Here is a 21,719-nt window from a genome sequence, read left to right on the forward strand (position 1 = left end):
TGTTTGTCAGTGTTCTAATAAAGTTAAAATGAGCACTCAACCCGCTGCGCCTTGGTCCACTTCCTACGACGACCGTTACAGTATGCACTGGTAACTTTTTTTTGTTCATTCGGGGAAACTATCATTTTCTAATTTATTCAATTTTATTGCATGATATTGTTGTTACAAAATAGATTTGTGTTGACTAGGCTAAATTAACAAACCTAAGCATGCATATCTCGCATGATCCTCAAACCAAACACTGGCCAAACTAGTGTTTCTAAAAGTGAATTCAAAAAGCACTGTAGAATGACTGTATAGCCTAATAAGACCTTTTAACTTAACACACCAAGCCCTTCACTGACACCGAGATATTTAAGGAGTACATGGTGACTGACGGAATTGGCTGAAAAATCTATGGATAGAGACTATCATTTTGTCTGTCAAACAGTTAGGCCTACCTCTTATTGCTTGAATAGGATGAAATGGACTCCCAACACAAAACCCTCTTGTTGTTAGTAGCCTAAAGTCAAATTAAAATGAAGACTGTTTAAATGAATTAGCCTACTTTCAACACCAATGCGCTGTCCATCTCCGCGGCTGCCGCTTCATATCAAATCAAACTTTATTAGTCACGTGCGCCGAATACAACAAGGGTAGACTTTACCGTGAAATGCTTACTTACGATCCCTTAACCAACAATGCAGTTCAAGAAGAAGAAAATATTTACCAAGTAGGCTAAAATAAAAAGTAACACAATAACGAGGCTATATACAGGGGGCATTGGTACCGAGTCAGTGTGCGGGGGTACAGGTTAGTTGAGGTAATCTGTACATGTAGGTGGGGGCCAAGTGACTATGCATAGGTAACAAACAAACAGCGAGTAGCAACAGTGTTCAGGGTGGTGGGGGGGGGGGGGTGATTTTTATAAATTGTTCAGCAGTCTAATGGCTTGGGGGTAGAAGCTGTTGAGGAGCCTTTTGGTCCTAGACTTGGCGCTCCGGTACCGCTTGCCGTGCGGTAGCAGAGAAAACAGTCTATAACTTGGATGACTGGAGTCTCTGACAAGTAATGTAAGCTATGTAAATTACTCAAATATGGCTTATTGTGAGGTCAATAACTCTGACAAATAGCTTCATTATGGGCAACGAAAAATATTGTTCTTATTAAAATCAATTATAGCAGTAGCAAGCTTACCCCTGTCCACTTTCTCATCTGGTTTCTCAGCACAGCCGTTGGTTACACAACACAGCCAATGGTTTCTCAGCACAGCCAATGGTTTCTCAGCACAGCCATTGGTTACACAGCACAGCCATTGGTTACACAGCACAGCCATTGGTTACACAGCACAGCCATTGGTTACACAGCACAGCCATTGGTTACACAGCACAGCCATTGGTTACACAGCACAGCCATTGGTTACACAGCACAGCCATTGGTTACACAGCACAGCCATTGGTTACACAACACAGCCATTGGTTACACAACACAGCCATTGGTTTCTCAGCACAGCCATTGGTTTCTCAGCACAGCCATTGGTTTCTCAGCACAACCATTGGTTACACAACACAGCCATTGGTTACACAACACAGCCATTGGTTACGCAGCACAACCATTGGTTACACAACACAGCCAATGGTTTCTTAGCACAGCCATTGGTTACACAACACAGCCATTGGTCACGCAACACAGCCAATGGTTTCTCAGCACAACCATTGGTTACACAACACAGCCATTGGTTTAGGCAGCACAGCCATTGGTTTCGCAGCACAGCCATTGGTTAGGCAACACAGCCATTGGTTAGGCAACACAGCCATTGGTCACGCAACACAGCCATTGGTTAGGCAACACAGCCATTGGTTAGGCAGCACAGCCATTGGTTAGGCAGCACAGAAGGGTTTTCATCAGCGAGAGCCATTGGTTAGGCAGCACAGAAGGGTTTTCATCAGCGAGAGCCATTGGTTAGGCAGCACAGAAGGGTTTTCGTCAGCGAGAGCCATTGGTTAGGCAGCACAGAAGGGTTTTCATCAGCGAGAGCCATTGGTTAGGCAGCACAGAAGGGTTTTCATCAGCGAGAGCCATTGGTTAGGCAGCACAGAAGGGTTTTCATCAGCGAGAGCCATTGGTTAGGCAGCACAGAAGGGTTTTCATCAGCGAGAGCAGGGCTCGTGATTTGGGATGTGGAAGTCTAGTTTTATATACACCAATCCCATTAGCGCAAAAAACTTGAAGGAAGTACATTTTCTTAGAAAATATAATTTTGCCCTGTGCTTCTCCAAGCATGCTCTTGGTATAGCCGATCATTGAGACCACACTAGGACCACTTGATCTATCCCGCCGAGCAGGGATGAGGGGCATCATGAGGTACACATACTATAACAAGCAACTCATTCTCAAACTCTGAGCAATATGACATTTAATCGATTACAAATTACATAACCCTCCCTGGACAAAAAATAAATAAAGTACTAAATACTAATACTATACCCTCCCCCTGACTGAAATTGAAAAAGTAACTATCTCCCATTTTCTTCCTGGGTAACAATTGTGTAAATTTCAATCGTTCCCTTATCAACCACAAACAACACAGCATCATTCAAACTCTAACTGAAACGAATACTTGTTGTATTCGGCGCATGTGACAAAATAAAGTTTGATTTGAACTGAAATGTACTCTAATTATAAAAACATGGTATTTGATTGATAGAGAATGAAAACAATCCTTGCTTTATTAGTTTAGTGGTTAATTGTTATGACTAATCCTATGTTTACTGATTGTGCTTAATGTCCACGATCTCTCCCTCTGTCATAAATAATGAAGGAAAAGTCAATAGGAGTCATTCGGATTTCTAGTGGAGAGAGCAAAGTAAAGTATATTCAATTCAATGCATCATGTTATTAACTATGAGTGAACAGTACGATCATCAATATTCAGTTCAATGCATCATCCAGGCCCCCCTATATGTTTCTTATGATATTAATTAGGCAATTCAAAGTGAATACCTATGGTACATAACACATACCAACCATACATTTTTTTTAAATACGAGAGGCATAGAAAATATGAATTATATTTATTTCATCGTAGTCAGTGATGTGATGTGTGATGTGCCATGGGTCTCATCTGTATGGATGTTCATACACGCACACACGCGCACACACACCCTTCTCCAAAGACCCTGCTCCTGAGTCACTGCTCCTAACATCTGCTGTTTTCCACAGAGGCAGTGGGGTCTCGCAGGCATGCCTTTCATGCCTTCCACACACGTGACACACACACACACACACACACACACACACACACACACAGGCAAACAGGCAAACTAAACGCCATGCAAGCTCTACTCCATCCCAGTGTCATATAAGACAGAGCTTCTCCTTACCTCCCTATCACCCTCCTGTACTGTCCTCCTACCTATACACCCTCCTGTACTGTCCTCCTCCCTATACACCCTCCTGTACTGTCCTCCTCCCTATACACCCTCCTGTACTGTCCTCCTCCCTATACACCCTCCTGTACTGTCCTCCTCCCTATACACCCTCCTGTACTGTCCTCCTCCCTATCACCCCTTCCTGTACTGTCCTCCTCCCTATCACCCCTTCCTGTACTGTCCTCCTCCCTATCACCCCTTCCTGTACTGTCCTCCTCCCTATCACCCCTTCCTGTACTGTCCTCCTCCCTATCACCCCTTCCTGTACTGTCCTCCTCCCTATCACACCCTCCTGTCCTCCCTTCACTTCACACAAAACCTCCCACTCTACTGTAATCACACAGCACAAGACCCCTCCCACACTCTCCTTCTCCATGCCTTCTCCTTCTCTTTCTCCTCCTCCTTCTCCACGCCTCCACCTCCTCCTTCACATAAGAACCATCTCCTTACAACAAACCCTGAATATGCAGATTGGCTCATTCGGCTGCAGTTGCTGCTCCTCTTTCCCCCATAAATGCAGCTGCAGCACATTCAGAGGACTGAGCAGAGGACTGAGCAGAGGACTGAGCAGAGGACTGAGCAGAGGAAAAATGCTTACGCTATTTATATTTTTTTTTTTAGGTACGGGGTGCTTTGGGAACCTCTGTTCACAGTAGGCTTTACTGCAGCCAGAAAGGGGATTTTAGGTGTGTGTGTGCATATAGGCACAAGGAGAGGGGGAAAGCAGATTTATTTATATATATATATATATATATATATATATATATATATATGAGTGATAATGCACCTTTTAAAGAGTGATTATTTTGATTAGTGCTTTTATCTGGTTTTAATTAGTGCATCCGGTACATCAAATAATCTGAGATTAAAACTGCCTCTGGTACCTCAGATAATCTGGTTTTAAAGATGCATCTAGTACATCAGATGAACTGAGATTTAAAACTGCATCCGGTACATCAAATAATCGGGTTTTAAAACTGCATCCGGTACATCAGATAATCTGAGATTAAAACTGCCTCTGGTACCTCAGATAATCTGGTTTTAAAGATGCATCCGGTACATCAGATAATCTGGGATTAAAGATGGTATATCAAATACCAGTAGGGCCCTCTTAGTTTGTCTGTGTCTGCAATGGCAGTTCTGGTCTAAAGAAGTGCATTATATTCATAGCCACGGAAAGTAGGGTTGTTGAGGGTGATGCAGCGCCCCCTGAAAAATCTGAATTAAAAAAAAATATGTTAATAAAAATACATGTTATTTTTTGCTATAAATATTTGTTCACCAAAGTAGTGCACTGGGCCTTTACTAGTATTAGCAGACCGATGTAGCATCTCTGCTTTGGCAAAAAGGGTAATTGTATAATTAAGAACAGAATTTAGCAGGATTCAATAGTTGGAATTGTGAGAGTTGTTGCCCTGTTCCTTTCTCTGTGATGTCATTCTAATGGAATCTAGAAATAACAAAACTCTGTCATCAAACATCCACATCAAATTAAATATTTTTCTTGATCAAATAACATGGGAAAACAACTTTTTTTGCGCAGTATTAATTTACTATCCTTTCAAACCACTTAATTTACATGTACATTATTGTATTGTACATAGGCTGGTCATCTAGGTTAGTACCTGTAGACTTTTCATCACCATGACGAGAAAACAATGTACAACACAGTAATTGAGTACATGGAGACATCAAGTGGTTTGTGATGATGTGGCTCAGTTGGTAGAGAATGACGTGTGCAACACCAGGGTTGTGGGTTCGATTTCCACGGGGGCACCAGTATGAAAAAGTATGAAAATGTACACACTCACTACTGCTCTGGTTAAGAGTGTCTACTAAAATGGAAAAGGAATGAACAGACCATTTCAGTTTTCACATAGAATTAAGTTGCATCTGCAAAAGTATTGTCTTGAAACTTGTAAACATATATCAAGCAAGTTACAAATGCTGGTAAACACTCTTAATACATTTAGTTACAAAAATGTGATGAAAGTAGAGTGCATTGGTCCTTTAGTAGTCCTGTATTACTGGACCAATATAGACAACACACCCCACCCCCCAAACTACTTCCCTGTGATTAGCTATAGAGAAATGGGGGTTCCCTGCTGGTCAAAAGTAGTGCACTAGGGAATAGGGTGCCATTTATCTGGTCAAAAGTAGTGCACTAGGGAATAGGGTGCCATTTATCTGGTCAAAAGTAGTGGACTAGGGAATAGGGTGCCATTTTCTGGTCAAGAGTAGTGCACTATATAGGGCCTGGGATATACTCTAACCTCTGCAGAAAACATTCCTTCCTTAAAATATTCTCTGAACTAGCTGATGGGGGCAAGAAAAATACTGCATAAAAAAACCCACATCTTCTTACTTCTCACATATATAACCAAGGTCCATAGATGGAAATTATCATTATTGTAGAACTCCTCCAGGATATTACTGCAAGAAATTAACAATGCTTCCCAAATGGAACCCTGTTCCCTACCTATACAGTACGCTATTTTAGACCAGGGCCCATAGGAAATAGGGGGGAGGGGGCATTGTGGACGCCACGTATGTTCTGTGGGGGTTTTAAAACTCCTCTGAACAGCAGGAAAGATGACTCATGTCTCTATTGTCTCGGTGAAGAAGTCTAATGTACACAAAGAAAGCCTACGGGGGTGTGTGTGCGAGCGCAAGCAGTACATTTATTCATTAAAAGGAAGCTCAGCTCTTATCCCAACTAAATGAATTCATTATACTGTACATTCACTGCTGCATAATACTGTAAGATAGAAAGATAGATATGAGATGGATAAGTCCGTCACTGGCTAGTTATGTCAACTTACAATGACATTGTCTGAAATTTGTACCCTATTCCCTACATAGTGCCATATTCTGGTCAAAAGTAGTGCACTATATAGGGAATAGGGTCCCATTTTGGGACGCACACATTCTGTCCCTGACATTGTGGTTGTCCTTAGTATAGCAGGGAGGGAGGGAAGGAGGTTAGGAAAAGAGGCAGAATGATAAAATACTAGAAAGAGGTATTGAGAGAAGAGGTATTGCTCTAGATGTAAAGACATATGAATGAAAGAATGGATCAGAAAATATAAATAAATAAATAAATGTAACCTTTATTTAAACTAGGCAAGTCCGTTAAGAACAAATTATTATTTACAATGACGGCCTACAAAGAGGCTAAGCAACCTCTCCTCTCTTCTTCCCCAGTGTCTGTTCTTCCAGGAATGGTTCATAGTCCTTCTCCCTTTATCTCTGTTGTGCTTTCTGCAGCCTTAGCACAAACATCTGATTCAAGCTTTCTGTGAACAAGTGGTCATCTTGCCAACACAATGACAGTGAGAGTGGGCCCACAGCCACGGCACCACCCCCTGGCCATGAAGTCAAAGGGATGAGCCATCAAACATGAAAACAGAAACAGACAGCCCCCTATTATGGAGTAATAACTACAATATCCAGCAAGGAGCATTATATTTGTATTAATGGTCCTGAATTATATACATATTTACAACCCGACAAATCATATATTCACTTCCAAACATAACTGAAAGAGTCAAATTGATACTGCAAGGGACAGGTGTTGAAAATCTGAATATATATATAAACACTGTGGTGCAACGAGACAGATTCCTGTTTGTTTATTCAATGCATCTATCTGTCCCTATCCAAATAATCCAGAAATGAACCAAATGCTATGAAGCATGGATGTTGTTTATGAGTATAAATGCCGTTGAGTCTGGCTGTGAATGCCGTCAACCGCCACCGTTAACGGCGCTTGCCGACCAGTGTTAAAATAGTTCAACTTTTGCAGTCAGCCGTGGCGTTGTTTCTTCCGGATGTTGATATGCACTGTTTGTTTACCATAGCAACGCATACAGTCGTGTTCCCACGGGGGACCAGTACAGGGAAAAAAATGTATGAAATGTATGCATTCACTACTGTAAGTCGCTCTGGATAAGAGCGTCTGCTAAATTACTAAAATGTAAATGTAAAATGTGTTTTACCGTCACCGTCTTATGAGTATAAACAACACTATGAAACCAAGAGACCCCAGTACAGCAGTAACAGGCCTGAGGGGTACACCTCATACCAGTCCGTGGAGCTGAAAGACGGTGACGGTAAAACACATGTTACATTTACATTTTAGTCATTTAGCAGACTCTCTTATCCAGAGCGACTTACAGTATTGAATGCATACATTTCATTTTTTTTTTTTCCTGCACTGGTCCCCCGTGGGAACACAACTGTATGCGTTGCTATGGTGATTTCAGTAAACAAACAGTGCATATCAACATCCGGAAGAAACAACGCCACGGCTGACTGCAAAAGTTGAACTATTTTAACGCTGGTCGGCAAGCGCCGTTAACGGTGGCGGTTGACGGTATTCACAGCCAGACTCAACGGCATTTACCGTTGTGCTCCCGTTGAAAACAATGACATCCGGTTTGCCGTCTACCTTCTACGTCGTACCATCTAAACGCAGCATAAGAAAGTTAAACTTAGATAATGTATTTTTGTGTTGTTGAGTCAGTTAGACCGTGCCTATTTAAAGGCAAGTTATCTGGCTAAGTCATTGATCTTACTTGGCTGCATACCCCTCTGACTGAGGTTTTAGTGCTATAAAAACTAATGATTAGACATGCCACAATGTATTTTTATTTTATTTAACTAGGCAAGTCAGTAAAGAACACATTCTTCTTTACCATGACGGCCTAGGAACAGTGTGTTAACAGAATGACAGATTTTTACCTTGTCAGCTCGGGGGATTCAATCTAGCAACCTTTTAGGTTACTGACCCACTAGGCTACCCTGCCGCCCCAATTATAGTGATTGTTCTTCAATCAAAACCTAATGCAAGATCACATTAGTTTTTGTTTTAGTATAAAACACACTATGAATCCGTCCCAGATCTCCGCATCAGCAGTTTGGTTCTCCAGCCCTGTGTGAAGGAGCTTTTAGTAGTGGGAGGATGTCATTAAACTAATGGTGATAACGTTACATGTCACAACCAATCAAATAGTAGCAGAGGCCATATGTGAGGTTGTAGTGTGATGCTGTAGTACAAGGCATCAGATGATTTTTTTTTACTCAGTGTTTTGATCTGTTCCTATCCAAATAAACCAGAAATGAATAAAACATTTGTGAAGCAGTGGACTTGTTTTCCCACACTATGTGAGTGAGGTTGTAGTAGGATGCTGCTGGAAAGAGATCCACTCCACTGCTCCTCTCTCCTCTCCCCAGGTCCTCTCCTCTCCATAGCTGCAGCCCCTCATCACTCACTGATAGGTAGATCTTTCCTCCTCTCAACTCCTCTCTCCTCTCTCCGGGTCCTCTCCTCTCCCCGGGTCCTCTCCTCTCCACAGCTGCAGCCCCTCATCACTCACTGATAGTTAGATCTTTCCTCCTCTCAACTCCTCTCTCCAGGTCCTGTCCTCTCCTCTCTCCGGGTCCTCTCCTCTCCCCTCCCGGGTCCTCTCCTCTCCCCTCCCGGGTCCTCTCCTCTCTCCGGGACCTCTCCCCTCCCCGGGTCCTCTCCACAGCTGCAGCCCCTCATCACTGTAATGCGGACCATTACTTCCATCAGCTGCGTTTGGGTTTGAGCTAGTCAGCAAGTTTCCCTTTCCCTCTCTCTTGTGCAATGTACACACACACACACACACACACACACAGTGTGCTAAAGTCATATACAGTGTGAGAGGCCAGAGGCCATCAGCTGTGTTCTTAGTCTCTAGAGAGAGAGAGAGAGAGAGAGAGAGACACAATGACGTGACAGTGGCCTCTCTGGCTCTTTGAACCTGAAACTGAGGTGTGTGCGTTTGTGCGAGCGTGCATATATCCTGTGTGCGTGAGAGATTGACAGCTCATAAAGACATAACGAGTTTGCAGTAAGTCACTCTGAGTCACTCCTCTCCGTGAGGACAGACATGCGGACGGACAGCAGCAGGACCATCATGGAAATAAGCCTTTAGAGTTTCATTGTGTATTATAAACTGGGTGGTTTGACACCTGAATGCTGATTGGCTGACAGCCATGGTATATCAGACCGTATACCACGGGTACGACAAAACATTTATTTTTAATGCTTTAATTACTTTGGTAACCAGTTTTATAATAGCAATAAGGCACCTTGGCTGTAAAAACAGCCCTTAGCCGTGGTATATTGGCCATATACCACACCCCCTCGGGCCTTACTGTTTAATTATCCTTCATAGTTGTTATGTCACCACTGTCTCCTGCCAGAGCACACTTCCATGTACTTTTAATGATCAAATAAATCAAACCAAATTCAGAGATGGATACTACAACTGAGCACAAGCTGGCTACTTGGACCAACCAGCCTTCGTCCTCTCAGCCTGCCTCTGAACCAAGTACATCCATGAACCTGAACCTGGCTGAGGTTCCAATGTCTCAGTGAGGCAGGGTGACTGTGGTTCCAATGTCTCAGTGAGGCAGAGTGACTGTGGTTCCAATGTCTCAGTGAGGCAGGGTGACTGTGAGTTCAATACAAGTGTAACAGTTTTTCTTCCGTCCCTCTCCTCGCCCCTACCTGGGCTCGAACCAGGGACCCTCTGCACACATCAACAACTGCCTCACACAAAGCATCGTTACCTATCGTTCCACAAAAGCCGCGGCCCTTGCAGAGCAAGGGGAACAACTACTTCAAGGTCTCAGAGCGAGTGACGCCACCGATTGAAACGCTATTAGCGCGCACCCCGCTAACTAGCTAGCCATTTCACACAGGTTACACTAGCATGGGCCACATGCACTGAATGTGTCACTACCAATGCTGACAGTTCAGTAAATCACTCTGGAAATGAACTTATCATTACTTAGGTGCAACATGGAGCTAGCTCATATAAACATGTACATAGGTCCATATACAAAACATATATGCACTGACTCACTGTACTGTAAGTCACTTTGGATAGGAGCGTCTGCTAAATGACCATATTACTAGCTAGGGCTATGTAGCTAGCTCACATAAACATGTACATGGCATGTGGTGCAAAGGAGGTTGGTGGCACCCTAATTAGGGAGGACGGGCTTGTGGTAACGACTGGAGCGGAACAAGTGGAATGGTATCAAATACATGGTTTCCAGGTGTTTGATGCCGTTCCATTTGTTCCGTTCCAGACATTATTATGAGCCGTCCTCACCTCAGCAGCCTCCACTGGTTTGGGGTCATATTGAATCTGTAAATGTTACCAGTTCTGTCTGTTTGAATAAAATCATCTGCTAAATTACCATATTATTACTTAGGGGCTTGAAGTAATAGGAAAAAGTCTTGTCATATAGTGTCTTCACTTACGTTGGAGTCCAGCAGGTCGATGCTGTCCAGGCTCTTGCTCCTGTGGATGCGTCCTTTGATCCTGCGTAGCGAAGGCTTGGCCTGATGTATGCTGCTCACAGACGATGATGCAGAGATCGAGCCGCTCCCGTGTCCTAGCCCGTGACCGTGTCCGTGTCCGTGTCCCTGACCTAGGCCTTGACCCCGGCTGGCTCTGCCGTGTGGGAGATTGCCGGGGTGGAGGAGGCTGGGGTGAATCCTGAGGGTCAGACAAAAACATCCCATCAGGATCATCATACTGAACACACTCTGAGAATAGAAGAGACGAGAATATAAATTGTCACTGAAGGTCAAATCGGTTGCAGCAAAACTACAAGCAATTATCAGTGGACAAGTGCCTGGCCTCTAGTGTTAGCAGGACTGTGTCTTAGTGAATGAACCATAGTGTTAGCAGGACTGTGTCTTAGTGAATGAACCATAGTGTTAGCAGTACAGGACTGTGTCTTAGTGAATGAACCATAGTGTTAGCAGTACAGGACTGTGTCTTAGTGAATGAACCATAGTGTTAGCAGTACAGGACTGTGTCTTAGTGAATGAACCATAGTGTTAGCAGGACTGTGTCTTAGTGAATGAACCATAGTGTTAGCAGGACTGTGTCTTAGTGAATGAACCATAGTGTTAGCAGTACAGGACTGTGTCTTAGTGAATGAACCATAGCGTTAGCAGGACTGTGTCTTAGTGAATGAACCATAGCGTTAGCAGGACTGTGTCTTAGTGAATGAACCATAGCGTTAGCAGGACTGTGTCTTAGTGAATGAACCATAGTGTTAGCAGGACTGTGTCTTAGTGAATGAACCATAGCGTTAGCAGGACTGTGTCTTAGTGAATGAACCATAGTGTTAGCAGGACTGTGTCTTAGTGAATGAACCATAGTGTTAGCAGGACTGTGTCTTAGTGAATGAACCATAGTGTTAGCAGGACTGTGTCTTAGTGAATGAACCATAGTGTTAGCAGTACAGGACTGTGTCTTAGTGAATGAACCATAGCGTTAGCAGGACTGTGTCTTAGTGAATGAACCATAGTGTTAGCAGGACTGTGTCTTAGTGAATGAACCATAGTGTTAGCAGGACTGTGTCTTAGTGAATGAACCATAGTGTTAGCAGGACTGTGTCTTAGTGAGTGAACCATAGTGTTAGCAGGACTGTGTCTTAGTGAATGAACCATAGTGTTAGTAGGACTGTGTCTTAGTGAATGAACCATAGTGTTAGCAGGACTGTGTCTTAGTGAATGAACCATAGTGTTAGCAGTACAGGACTGATGGGCCAGTACGGGGGGGAAAAATGTATGAAATGTATGCATTCACTATTGTAAGTCGCTCTGGATAAGAGCGTCTGCTAAATGACTAAAATGGATAAGAGCGTCTGCTAAATGACTAAAATGTAAATGTAAAAATTGACTAATCTGATGGATATCATGGTTTCCAGATTAAGTCTAGTCCTGGCCTAAAAAACACTGTAAATGGAGATGCCCAAACCAGTCCTAAACTTTTAAGGACTCGGTAAGCTCTATTATCAGAGCCAGCCCACAATGCACCACAGGCGTGACTGAGTGAGAAAGAAAAGTAACACAAACAGACAATAATAAGCCGACAGACTGACTGTGAATAGAGAAGACCAGGATGGTCCTTCTTCATATTTGTTTCTATAAAGGCCACAGTTCCCTATTGAATTACCTGGCATTTAAAGCAGTGGTGTATACTAGGATTTATTTTGATTAAATGCCACACAGTCTCTGGCTGTTTAAACCTGGAGCTGACGTGTGTGTATGCGCGTGTGTGTGCGGGCCTGAGACAGGCCCTGTAGTAAGGAGAGACAGTTATAGCTTGGTAACTGTATAGCTACATCAGGTAATACTTTGATTGAGCAAACTACCAGAAATAAATACAAAAATAATGAAAGGAGCAGACACAAGGTGTCACGATCGTCGTACAGAGAGGACCAAGGCGCAGCGTGAGTTGAGTTCCACATCATTTTAATTCACAGTGAAACAACAAAACGTCCCACGAACGTGAAGTACAGCGCGCACATAGGCACTAACGGAAACAATATCCCACAAAGCAGGTGGGAGAAAGGGCTTCCTAAATATGATCCCCAATTAGAGGCAACGATTACCAGCTGCCTCTAATTGGGAACCATACAACTCACCAACATAGAAATAGAATGATTAGAACACCCCCCTAGTCATGCTCTGACCTAAACACCATAGAGAACCAAGGGCTAGAGCAGGGGAGTTTAACCCATGTAGTACTGGTAATCTACAGGAGAGAGAATGTGCTAGAGCAGGGGAGTTTAACCCATGTAGTACTGGTGATATACAGGAGAGAGAATGTGCTAGAGCAGGGGAGTTTAACCCATGTAGTACTGGTGATCTACAGGAGAGAGAACGTGCTAGAGCAGGGGAGTTTAACCCATGTAGTACTGGTGATATACAGGAGAGAGAATGTGCTAGAGCAGGGGAGTTTAACCCATGTAGTACTGGTGATCTACAGGAGAGAGAATGTGCTAGAGCAGGGAAGTTTAACCCATGTAGTACTGGTGATATACAGGAGAGAGAATGTGCTAGAGCAGGGGAGTTTATTTCAAATGTTTATTTATTTATTTATTTATTATTATGTTTTAATTCTTATATATATATTTTTGGGGGTTTATAAATGTTTATCCCCAATTTCGTGATATCCAACTGGTAGTTACTCGAAGGTCAAGATGTCACGGCTGTCAAAAGGAGATGACCAAAGTTTCACATTTTATTTACTCTGTGAAACTATGCATTACATAAATAAACTGAATACACAAAACAACAAACCGTGACGCAGAGGAGAAACAAACACTACTCAAAAATAATCACCCACAAAACCCAGGAAGAAAAACCCCTACTTAAGTATGATCTCCAATTAGAGACAACGAGGACCAGCTGCCTCTAATTGGAGATCATCCCAAACAAGCCAACATAGAAATACAAAAACTAGGACCTAAGAACATAGAAATAGAAAACATAGAAAAACACAAAACACCCCCTGTCACGCCCTACTCTACCATAGAAAATAACATCTTACTATGGTCAGGACGTGACACAAGAGCCATGCGTCCTTTGAAACACGACCCCGCCAAGCCGCACTGCATCTTGACACACTGCTCACTTAACCTGGAAGCCAGCCGCACCAATGTGTCGGAGGAAACACAGTAAAACTGGCGACCGCAGTCAGCGTGCATGTGCCCAGCCTGCCACAAGGAGTCGCTAGAGCACGATCGGACAAGGACATCCCAGCCGGAAAAACCCTCCCCTAACCCGGACGACGCTGGGCCAATTGTGCGCCGTCTCTCGCGGTCGCGGCTGGCTACGACAGAGCCTGGGATCGAACCCGGATCTGTAGTGATGCCTCTAGTACTGCGATGCAGTGCCTTAGACCACTTGGGAGGGCTTTGACTGTCTTGACAGAACATGCTTAACCAGGATTTACTCTCAAACGATACTTGAGAGAGGAGAGGAAAGGGAGGGAAAGGAAGAGGGGAGAGAGGGAGAGAGATCCATTTCCATTTTAAGTGGCTGACCATGATACTCCAGAGGGTTTTGTGACTAAATGTTTAAAAAGTGGTGAAAGAAAAAGAGAGGAATAACCTATGAGCGGAAACAGAGCGGTGAAGCTCGTAAAAAGAAAAATGCCTTTTCAGATGGATTTTCTGTGAGAAAATGTGTAACGCATGCATAATAACAGAACAACAGAGTTGAAAGGTCACTCCGGTCAGCGCTCACTCCTTCTACACCCATCACCTGGAGCAATGAAAGATGCCAGGCGAGGACTTTTTAGACAAATGAGACAGAGCCAAAGTGACTAAGACGAGCAGCTGACAGGAAAGAGGATGCATCACAGACCAAAGGTAGTCTTGCACAGTCAGAGGCCATCTCTTACACGTTGATTCTAGAACAGACGTCGGCCAATAGCCTTCAGGCAGGAAGTCAAAGAGGGTAACTTATTGCCTTCTGCTACAGTGGGATGGCTAGATAGTGTTTATGTCACTAATGGTACCCTATTCCCTACATACTGTACTACCTTTGACTAGAGCCTTGTGGGCACTGGTCAAAGTAGTGCACTGTATAGGGAATAGCTCTGGTGAGAAGTAGTGCACTATATAGGGAATAGCTCTGGTGAGAAGTAGTGCACTATATAGGGAATAGGGTGCCATTTGGAGACAGACGTCCTAGTCTGTTTTTGATCTACGTTGTTTAATAGAATACACGTACAGGTGTTATGATGGAGATTATACCGCCACTCTAGGTGGAACACTGATTCATCAAAAGTTGGTTTCTTACACACACACACACGCGCATTTGGCATAGAGTTCCAAGCTGCACCCAGCATGCACCCAGCATGCAGGCTTTTAGAAGGTCAGGAGATCGTTTACTTCTGTTCTGCTTACTGTAAGACTTCATCTTTTAGAAGGTAAGGCACCATAGTCAGGCTCCCGAGTGGCGCAGCGGTCTAAGGCACTGCATCTCAGTGCTAGAGGCGCCACTACAGACCCTGATTCGATTCCAGGCTGTATCACAACCGGACGTGATCGGGTGTCCCATAGGGCGGAGGACAATTGGCCCAGTGTTGTTAGGGTTTGGCCGGGGTAGGCCGTCATTATAAATAAGTAGACCATCAGCAGAACCTCTATCAGCAGAACATCAGCAGAACATCAACATACCATTAACAGAACCTCTAACAGCAGACCATCAACAGAACCTCTATCAGCAGAACATCAGCCAGCAGAACCACCATCAGCAGAACCTCTATCAGCAGACCATCAACAGAACCTCTAACAGCAGAACATCAGCAGAACATCAACATACCATTAACAGAACCTCTAACAGCAGACCATAAACAGAACCTCTATCAGCAGACCATCAACAGAACCTCTAACAGCAGAACATCAGCAGAACATCAGCAGAACATCAACATACCATTAACAGAACCTCTAACAGCAGACCATAAACAGAACCTCTAACAGCAGAACATCAACAGAACCTCTAACAGCAGAACATCAACAGAACCTCTAACAGCAGACCATTAATAGAACATCAACAGAACCTCTATCAGCAGAACATTAATAGAACATCAACAGAACCTCTATCAGCAGACCATCAACAGAACCTCTAGCAGCAGAACATTAATAGAACATCAACAGAACCTCAACAGCTGAACATCAACAGAACCTCTAACAGCAGAACATTAATAGAACATCAACAGAACCTCTAACAGCAGAACATTAATAGAACCTCTATCAGCAGACCATCAACAGAACATAAACAGAACCTCTATCAGCAGAACATCAACAGAACATAAACAGAACCTCTATCAGCAGAACATCAACAGAACCTCTATCAGCAGAACCTCTATCAGCAGAACATCAACAGAACCTCTATCAGCAGAACATCGACAGAACATCAACAGAACCTCTATCAGCAGAACATCGACAGAACCTCTTATTTATAATGCTCTCTACCCGCTCTCTAAGTACTTCTTTATTCACACACTTCACACACACAGCGTCTTTATTCATAACATACACACACTCATATACATCTCATAGCATACACACTCACAGTGTGGCAAGTGTTTGACGTAGTGTTTTGGTAACTATTAGCGACGCTGGACAGCAGCTTGCATCAGAGAGTCAGCAGAGATGTGTATGTAGAGACAGAGACTGGGAAATCTCAAGCTAGACACTGTGTGCAGAAACAACGTCCTGTTTCATTAGGAGGAGGCTGTCTATCAGTAACACGGATATACACTGCCTTCAGAAAGTATTCATACCCCTTGACTTTTTCCACATTTTATTGTTACAGCCTAAATTCAACATGGATTACAGAGATGTTTTTTTCTTCTCTCACCTATCTACACACAATACCCCATAATGACAAAGGGAAAACATGTTTTTAGAAATGTTAGCACATTTATTGATAATGAAATCCAGAAATATATCATTTACGTTGTATTCACACCCCTGCGTTGTGTGCCAAGCTTGTAGAGTCATACCCAAGAAGACTCGGGGCTGGTGCTTCAACAAAATACTGAGTAAAGGGTCTGAATACTCATGTAAATGTGATATTTCCGTGTTTTATTATAAAAAGAATTGCAACAATTCTTGCTTTCTCATTATCTGGTATTGTTTGTAGATTGATGAGGGGGAAAAAACTATTTAATCCATTTTTAGAATAAGGCTGTAACGTAATAAAATGTGTAAAAAGTCAAGGGGTCTGAATACTTTCCGAATACTCTGTAAGTAAATAAGATCAATGTCCCATGATGACGCATACAGATCCAGTACAGAGTGATAATGTAGTTCAGTACAGAGGGTGGTAATGTACTGTAGTCCAGTACAGAGGGTGATAATGTACTGTAGTTCAATATAGGGTGATAATGTACTGTAGTTCAGTACAGAGGGTGATAATGTACTGTAGTCCAGTACAGAGGATGATAATATACTGTAGTCCAGTACATATGGTGGTAATGTACTATAGTTCAGTACAGAGGGTGGTAATGTAGTTCAGTACAGAGGGTGGTAATGTAGTTCAGTACAGATTGATAATATAGTTCAGTACATTGGGTGGTAATGTAGTTCAGTACAGAGGGTGGTAATGTAGTTCAGTACAGAGGATGATAATATACTGTAGTCCAGTACATATGGTGTTAATGTACTGTAGTCCAGTACAGAGGGTGGTAATGTAGTTCAGTATAGAGTGATAATATAGTTCAGTACATAGGGTGGTAATGTAGTTCAGTACATATGGTGGTAATGTAGTTCAGTACATATGGTGGTACTGTAGTCCAGTACAGAGGGTGGTAATGTACTGTAGTCCAGTACAGAGGGTGGTAATGTACTGTAGTCCAGTACAGAGGGTGGTAATGTACTGTAGTCCAGTACAGAGGGTGGTAATGTACTGTTGTTCAATATAGGGTGATAATGTACTGTAGTCCAGTACAGAGGGTGGTAATGTACTGTAGTCCAGTACAGAGGGTGGTAATGTACTGTAGTCCAGTACAGAAGGTGGTAATTCAATACAACATGGTGATAATGTAGTTCAGAGAAGTTGTTACAAAGAAAAGGGACCAGGGACAAGATACATCATTAATCAGGACTTTTTAAATCAAACCCCTAATTCACAATTTTTCCAATGTTTTTCTCTGTGTCTCTCTCTCTCTCTCTGTTTGTGTGTCTGTCTGTCTGTGTGTCTGTCTGTGTGTCCTGCAGAGCCATCAGGTTGTATGATTAGCCGGAGCAATACGGGGTACTGCTTCATCAGCAAGTCAATATGGAAGTTCCGCTCCATCCCATCCAGCTTGGCTAATGCTAATTTCACATTTGACAAGCACTGGACTGGAGACACACACACACACACACACACACACACACACACACACACACACACACACACACACACACACACACACACACACACACAGAAGCAATATAATAAAAATCCTAATTGTGTCCACACACACATATTGTGTTCTGTCCAACCAACAGCACTAGCAGGTGCTACATGGGTGTCGGTTCACTGCAGAATGTGTGCAGTGAGACATCACCTCCACCTAGCTAGCCAACCCCTATCAATACACTGACTGACCTGGCATTCACTCACTCACACTCACTCACACACTCTCACTCTCTCACACACACACTCACTCTCACACACACTCACATACTCTCACTCTCACACACTCTCACTCTCTCACACACACACACACTCTCACTCATTCACTCACTCACACACTCTCACTCACACACTCACTCACTCACTCTCACACACTCTCACTCTCTCACACACACTCTCACACACTCACATACTCTCACTCTCACACACTCTCACTCTCTCACACACACACACACTCTCACTCACTCACTCACTCACTCTCTCACTCACTCACACACACACTCACTCACTCACTCACTCTTACACTCACTCACTCTCACACACACTCTCACACTCTCTCACACTCTCACACACTCTCACACACACTCACTCACACTCACACACACACACTCTCACTCACTCACACACTCTCACTCACTCACTCACTCACTCACTCACTCACTCACTCACTCACTCACTCACTCACTCACTCACTCACTCACTCACACTCTCACTCACTCACTCACACTCTCACTCACACACTCTCACTCTCACTCACTCACTCACTCACACACTCACTCACAATCTCACTCTTACTCACATACTCTCACTCACTCACTCTTACTCACACACTCTCACTCTCACTTACTCACACACTCTCACTCTCACACACTCACTCACTCTCACACACTCACACACACTCTCACTCACTCACACACTCTCATTCACTCACACACACTCACTCACTCACACACACTCTCACTCTCACTCACTCACTCACTCACTCACTCTCACACACACTCTCACACTCACTCACTCTCACTCTCACACTCACTCTCACACACTCTCACACACACTCACTCACACACACACTCTCACTCACTCACACACTCTCACACACACTCTCACTCACTCACACTCACACACTCTCACTCTCACACACACTCACACACTCTCACACACTCACAATCTCACTCTTACTCACATACTCTCACTCTCACTCACACTCTCTCACACTCTCACACACTCACACACTCTCACTCACTCACACGCTCTCACTCACAATCTCACTCTTACTCACATACGCTCACTCACTCACTCACTCACTCACTCACTCACTCACTCACTCACTCACTCTCACACACTCACACACTCACACACTCTCACTCACTTACACACTCTCACTCACTCACACACTCTCACTCACACACTCACTCACTCACTCACACTCACTCACTCTCACTCTCTCACACACTCTCACTCTCACACACACTCACACACTCTCACACACACTCACACTCACACACACTCTCACTCTCACACACTCTCACACACACACTCTCACACTCACACACTCACTCACACACTCACTCACAATCTCACTCTTACTCACATACTCTCACTCACACTCTCTCACACTCTCACACTCTCACTCTCTCACACTCTCACACTCTCACTCACTCACACACTCTCACTCACTCACACGCTCTCACTCACTCACTCACTCACTCACTCACTGACACACACTCTCTCACACTCTCACACACTCACACACTCTCACTCACTCACACGCTCTCACTCACTCACACACTCTCACACACACTCACACACTCTCACACACACTCACACACTCACTCACACACTCTCACTCTCACACACTCTCACTCTCACACTCACTCACTCACACACACTCACTCACACACTCTCACTCTCACACACTCTCACTCTCACACACTCTCACTCACACTCACACACTCACACTCTCACACACACTCACACACTCTCACACACTCACTCACTCACTCTCACTCACACACTCTCACTCTTACTCACACACTCTCACTCACACACTCACACACTCTCACTTACTCACACACTCTCACTCACACACTCACTCTCACACACTCTCACTCTCATACACTCACACACTCTCACACACACTCACTCACTCACTCACTCACTCTCACTCACTCACATGCTCTCACTCTTACTCACTCACTCGCTCACTCGCTCACTCACACACTCTCACTCACACACACTCTCACCCTCACACACACACACTCACTCACTCACTCACTCACTCACTCACTCACTCACTCACTCACTCACTCACTCACTCACTATCCCTATTGTCTCTTCATCGTGCTAACCCAAACAGACTTGTACTGGCTCAGATCTTTTCCCTCCACATTGTCCTTTGAAGTCACAGTTGCGGTCACCTTACATATTATAATCAGATCTATTTCAACAGTATTGTGCCGACCTGAACCGTACTGTGCTGGCTTGGATATGTTCTTTTCACATTGTTCTTTCCAGCACGGTCCCAGGAACTATGGTGGATGTGTAACCAGGCCAGTGCCGTACAGCTGGGCTCAGCTCAGTCGTGTTGAAAACACCCACATAATGAAGACATGAATCAGCTCATTTTATGATGTCCATACTCTGTTATTGTTTCCCCTCCTAGGTTGTGACACAGTTTCCCAGAGTGCAGCTCTCCTCAGTTCAGTTTGGCTCACTAGTGTTAAAATGGTTCTTCTCTATCTACTGTAGACCTTTTGTTGAGCCCGAATAACTAATTATGCTGTGTTTAGCCTGTGTCCTTCCGTTGTTGTGGTAGACATTTTTAGCAGATGAAAGTAAATGGAAACATTTAAAACAACAGAAATCTAGCTAAGGGAACATGTGGTGTTAGCTGCAGCAGTTAACCCTGAGGGCTTGACAACAACAGAGTGGAAAGTTCCTTTACGCTGGTTAAGTCGTGTGTGTGCTCCTGTGTGTGTGCTCCTGTGTGTGTGCTCCTGTGTGTGTTTGTGTGCGTGTGCGTGTGTGTTTGTGTACGCGTGTGTGCATGCTTATGTGTGTATGTGAAGAGGGATGTTTTTTAAGACTACAGGGAATAGGAACAGCTGTTTGCTAACTGTAACTCTGATTTAGTGTAGTCGCACAGATCAAACCCTCAAGACATGCTAACCTCTCACCATTACAATAACAAGGGAGGTTAGCATTTTATATCAAACCCTCAAGACATGCTAACCTCTCAACATTACAATAACAGGGGAGGTTAGCATTTTATATCATACCCCCAAGACATGCTAATATATCACCATTACAATAACAGGGGAGGTTAGCATTTTATATCATACACCCAAGACATGCGAATATATCACCATTACAATAACAGGGGAGGTTAGCATTTTATATCATACCCCCAAGACATGCTAATATATCACCATTACAATAACGGGAGGTTAGCATTTTGGGGGTGTATTATATTTATGCCTCTGTAACTTTCTCACACATCAATATTCACCATTCATTCAAGATTATCTGTAATCATGGTAGCATCCACA

General features: G+C 43.7%; 1 protein-coding gene across 7 annotated transcripts in view; it reads right to left on the bottom strand.

Annotated features, from left to right (window-relative positions):
* LOC106584727 (tight junction protein ZO-1) overlaps window positions 1–21,719 on the bottom strand; it is a 174,627-nt gene that overhangs the window by 140,475 nt on the left and 12,433 nt on the right. For all 7 annotated transcript variants that reach the window (XM_045706367.1, XM_045706359.1, XM_045706357.1 and 4 more), the window contains exon 2: window positions 10,714–10,951. In XM_045706367.1, the coding sequence (XP_045562323.1) occupies window positions 10,714–10,951 (238 nt within the window). The remainder of the gene's footprint in view (window positions 1–10,713; window positions 10,952–21,719) is intronic.

This window comes from Salmo salar, chromosome ssa23 (genome assembly GCF_905237065.1).
Source record: "Salmo salar chromosome ssa23, Ssal_v3.1, whole genome shotgun sequence".
NCBI lineage: Eukaryota > Metazoa > Chordata > Actinopteri > Salmoniformes > Salmonidae > Salmo > Salmo salar.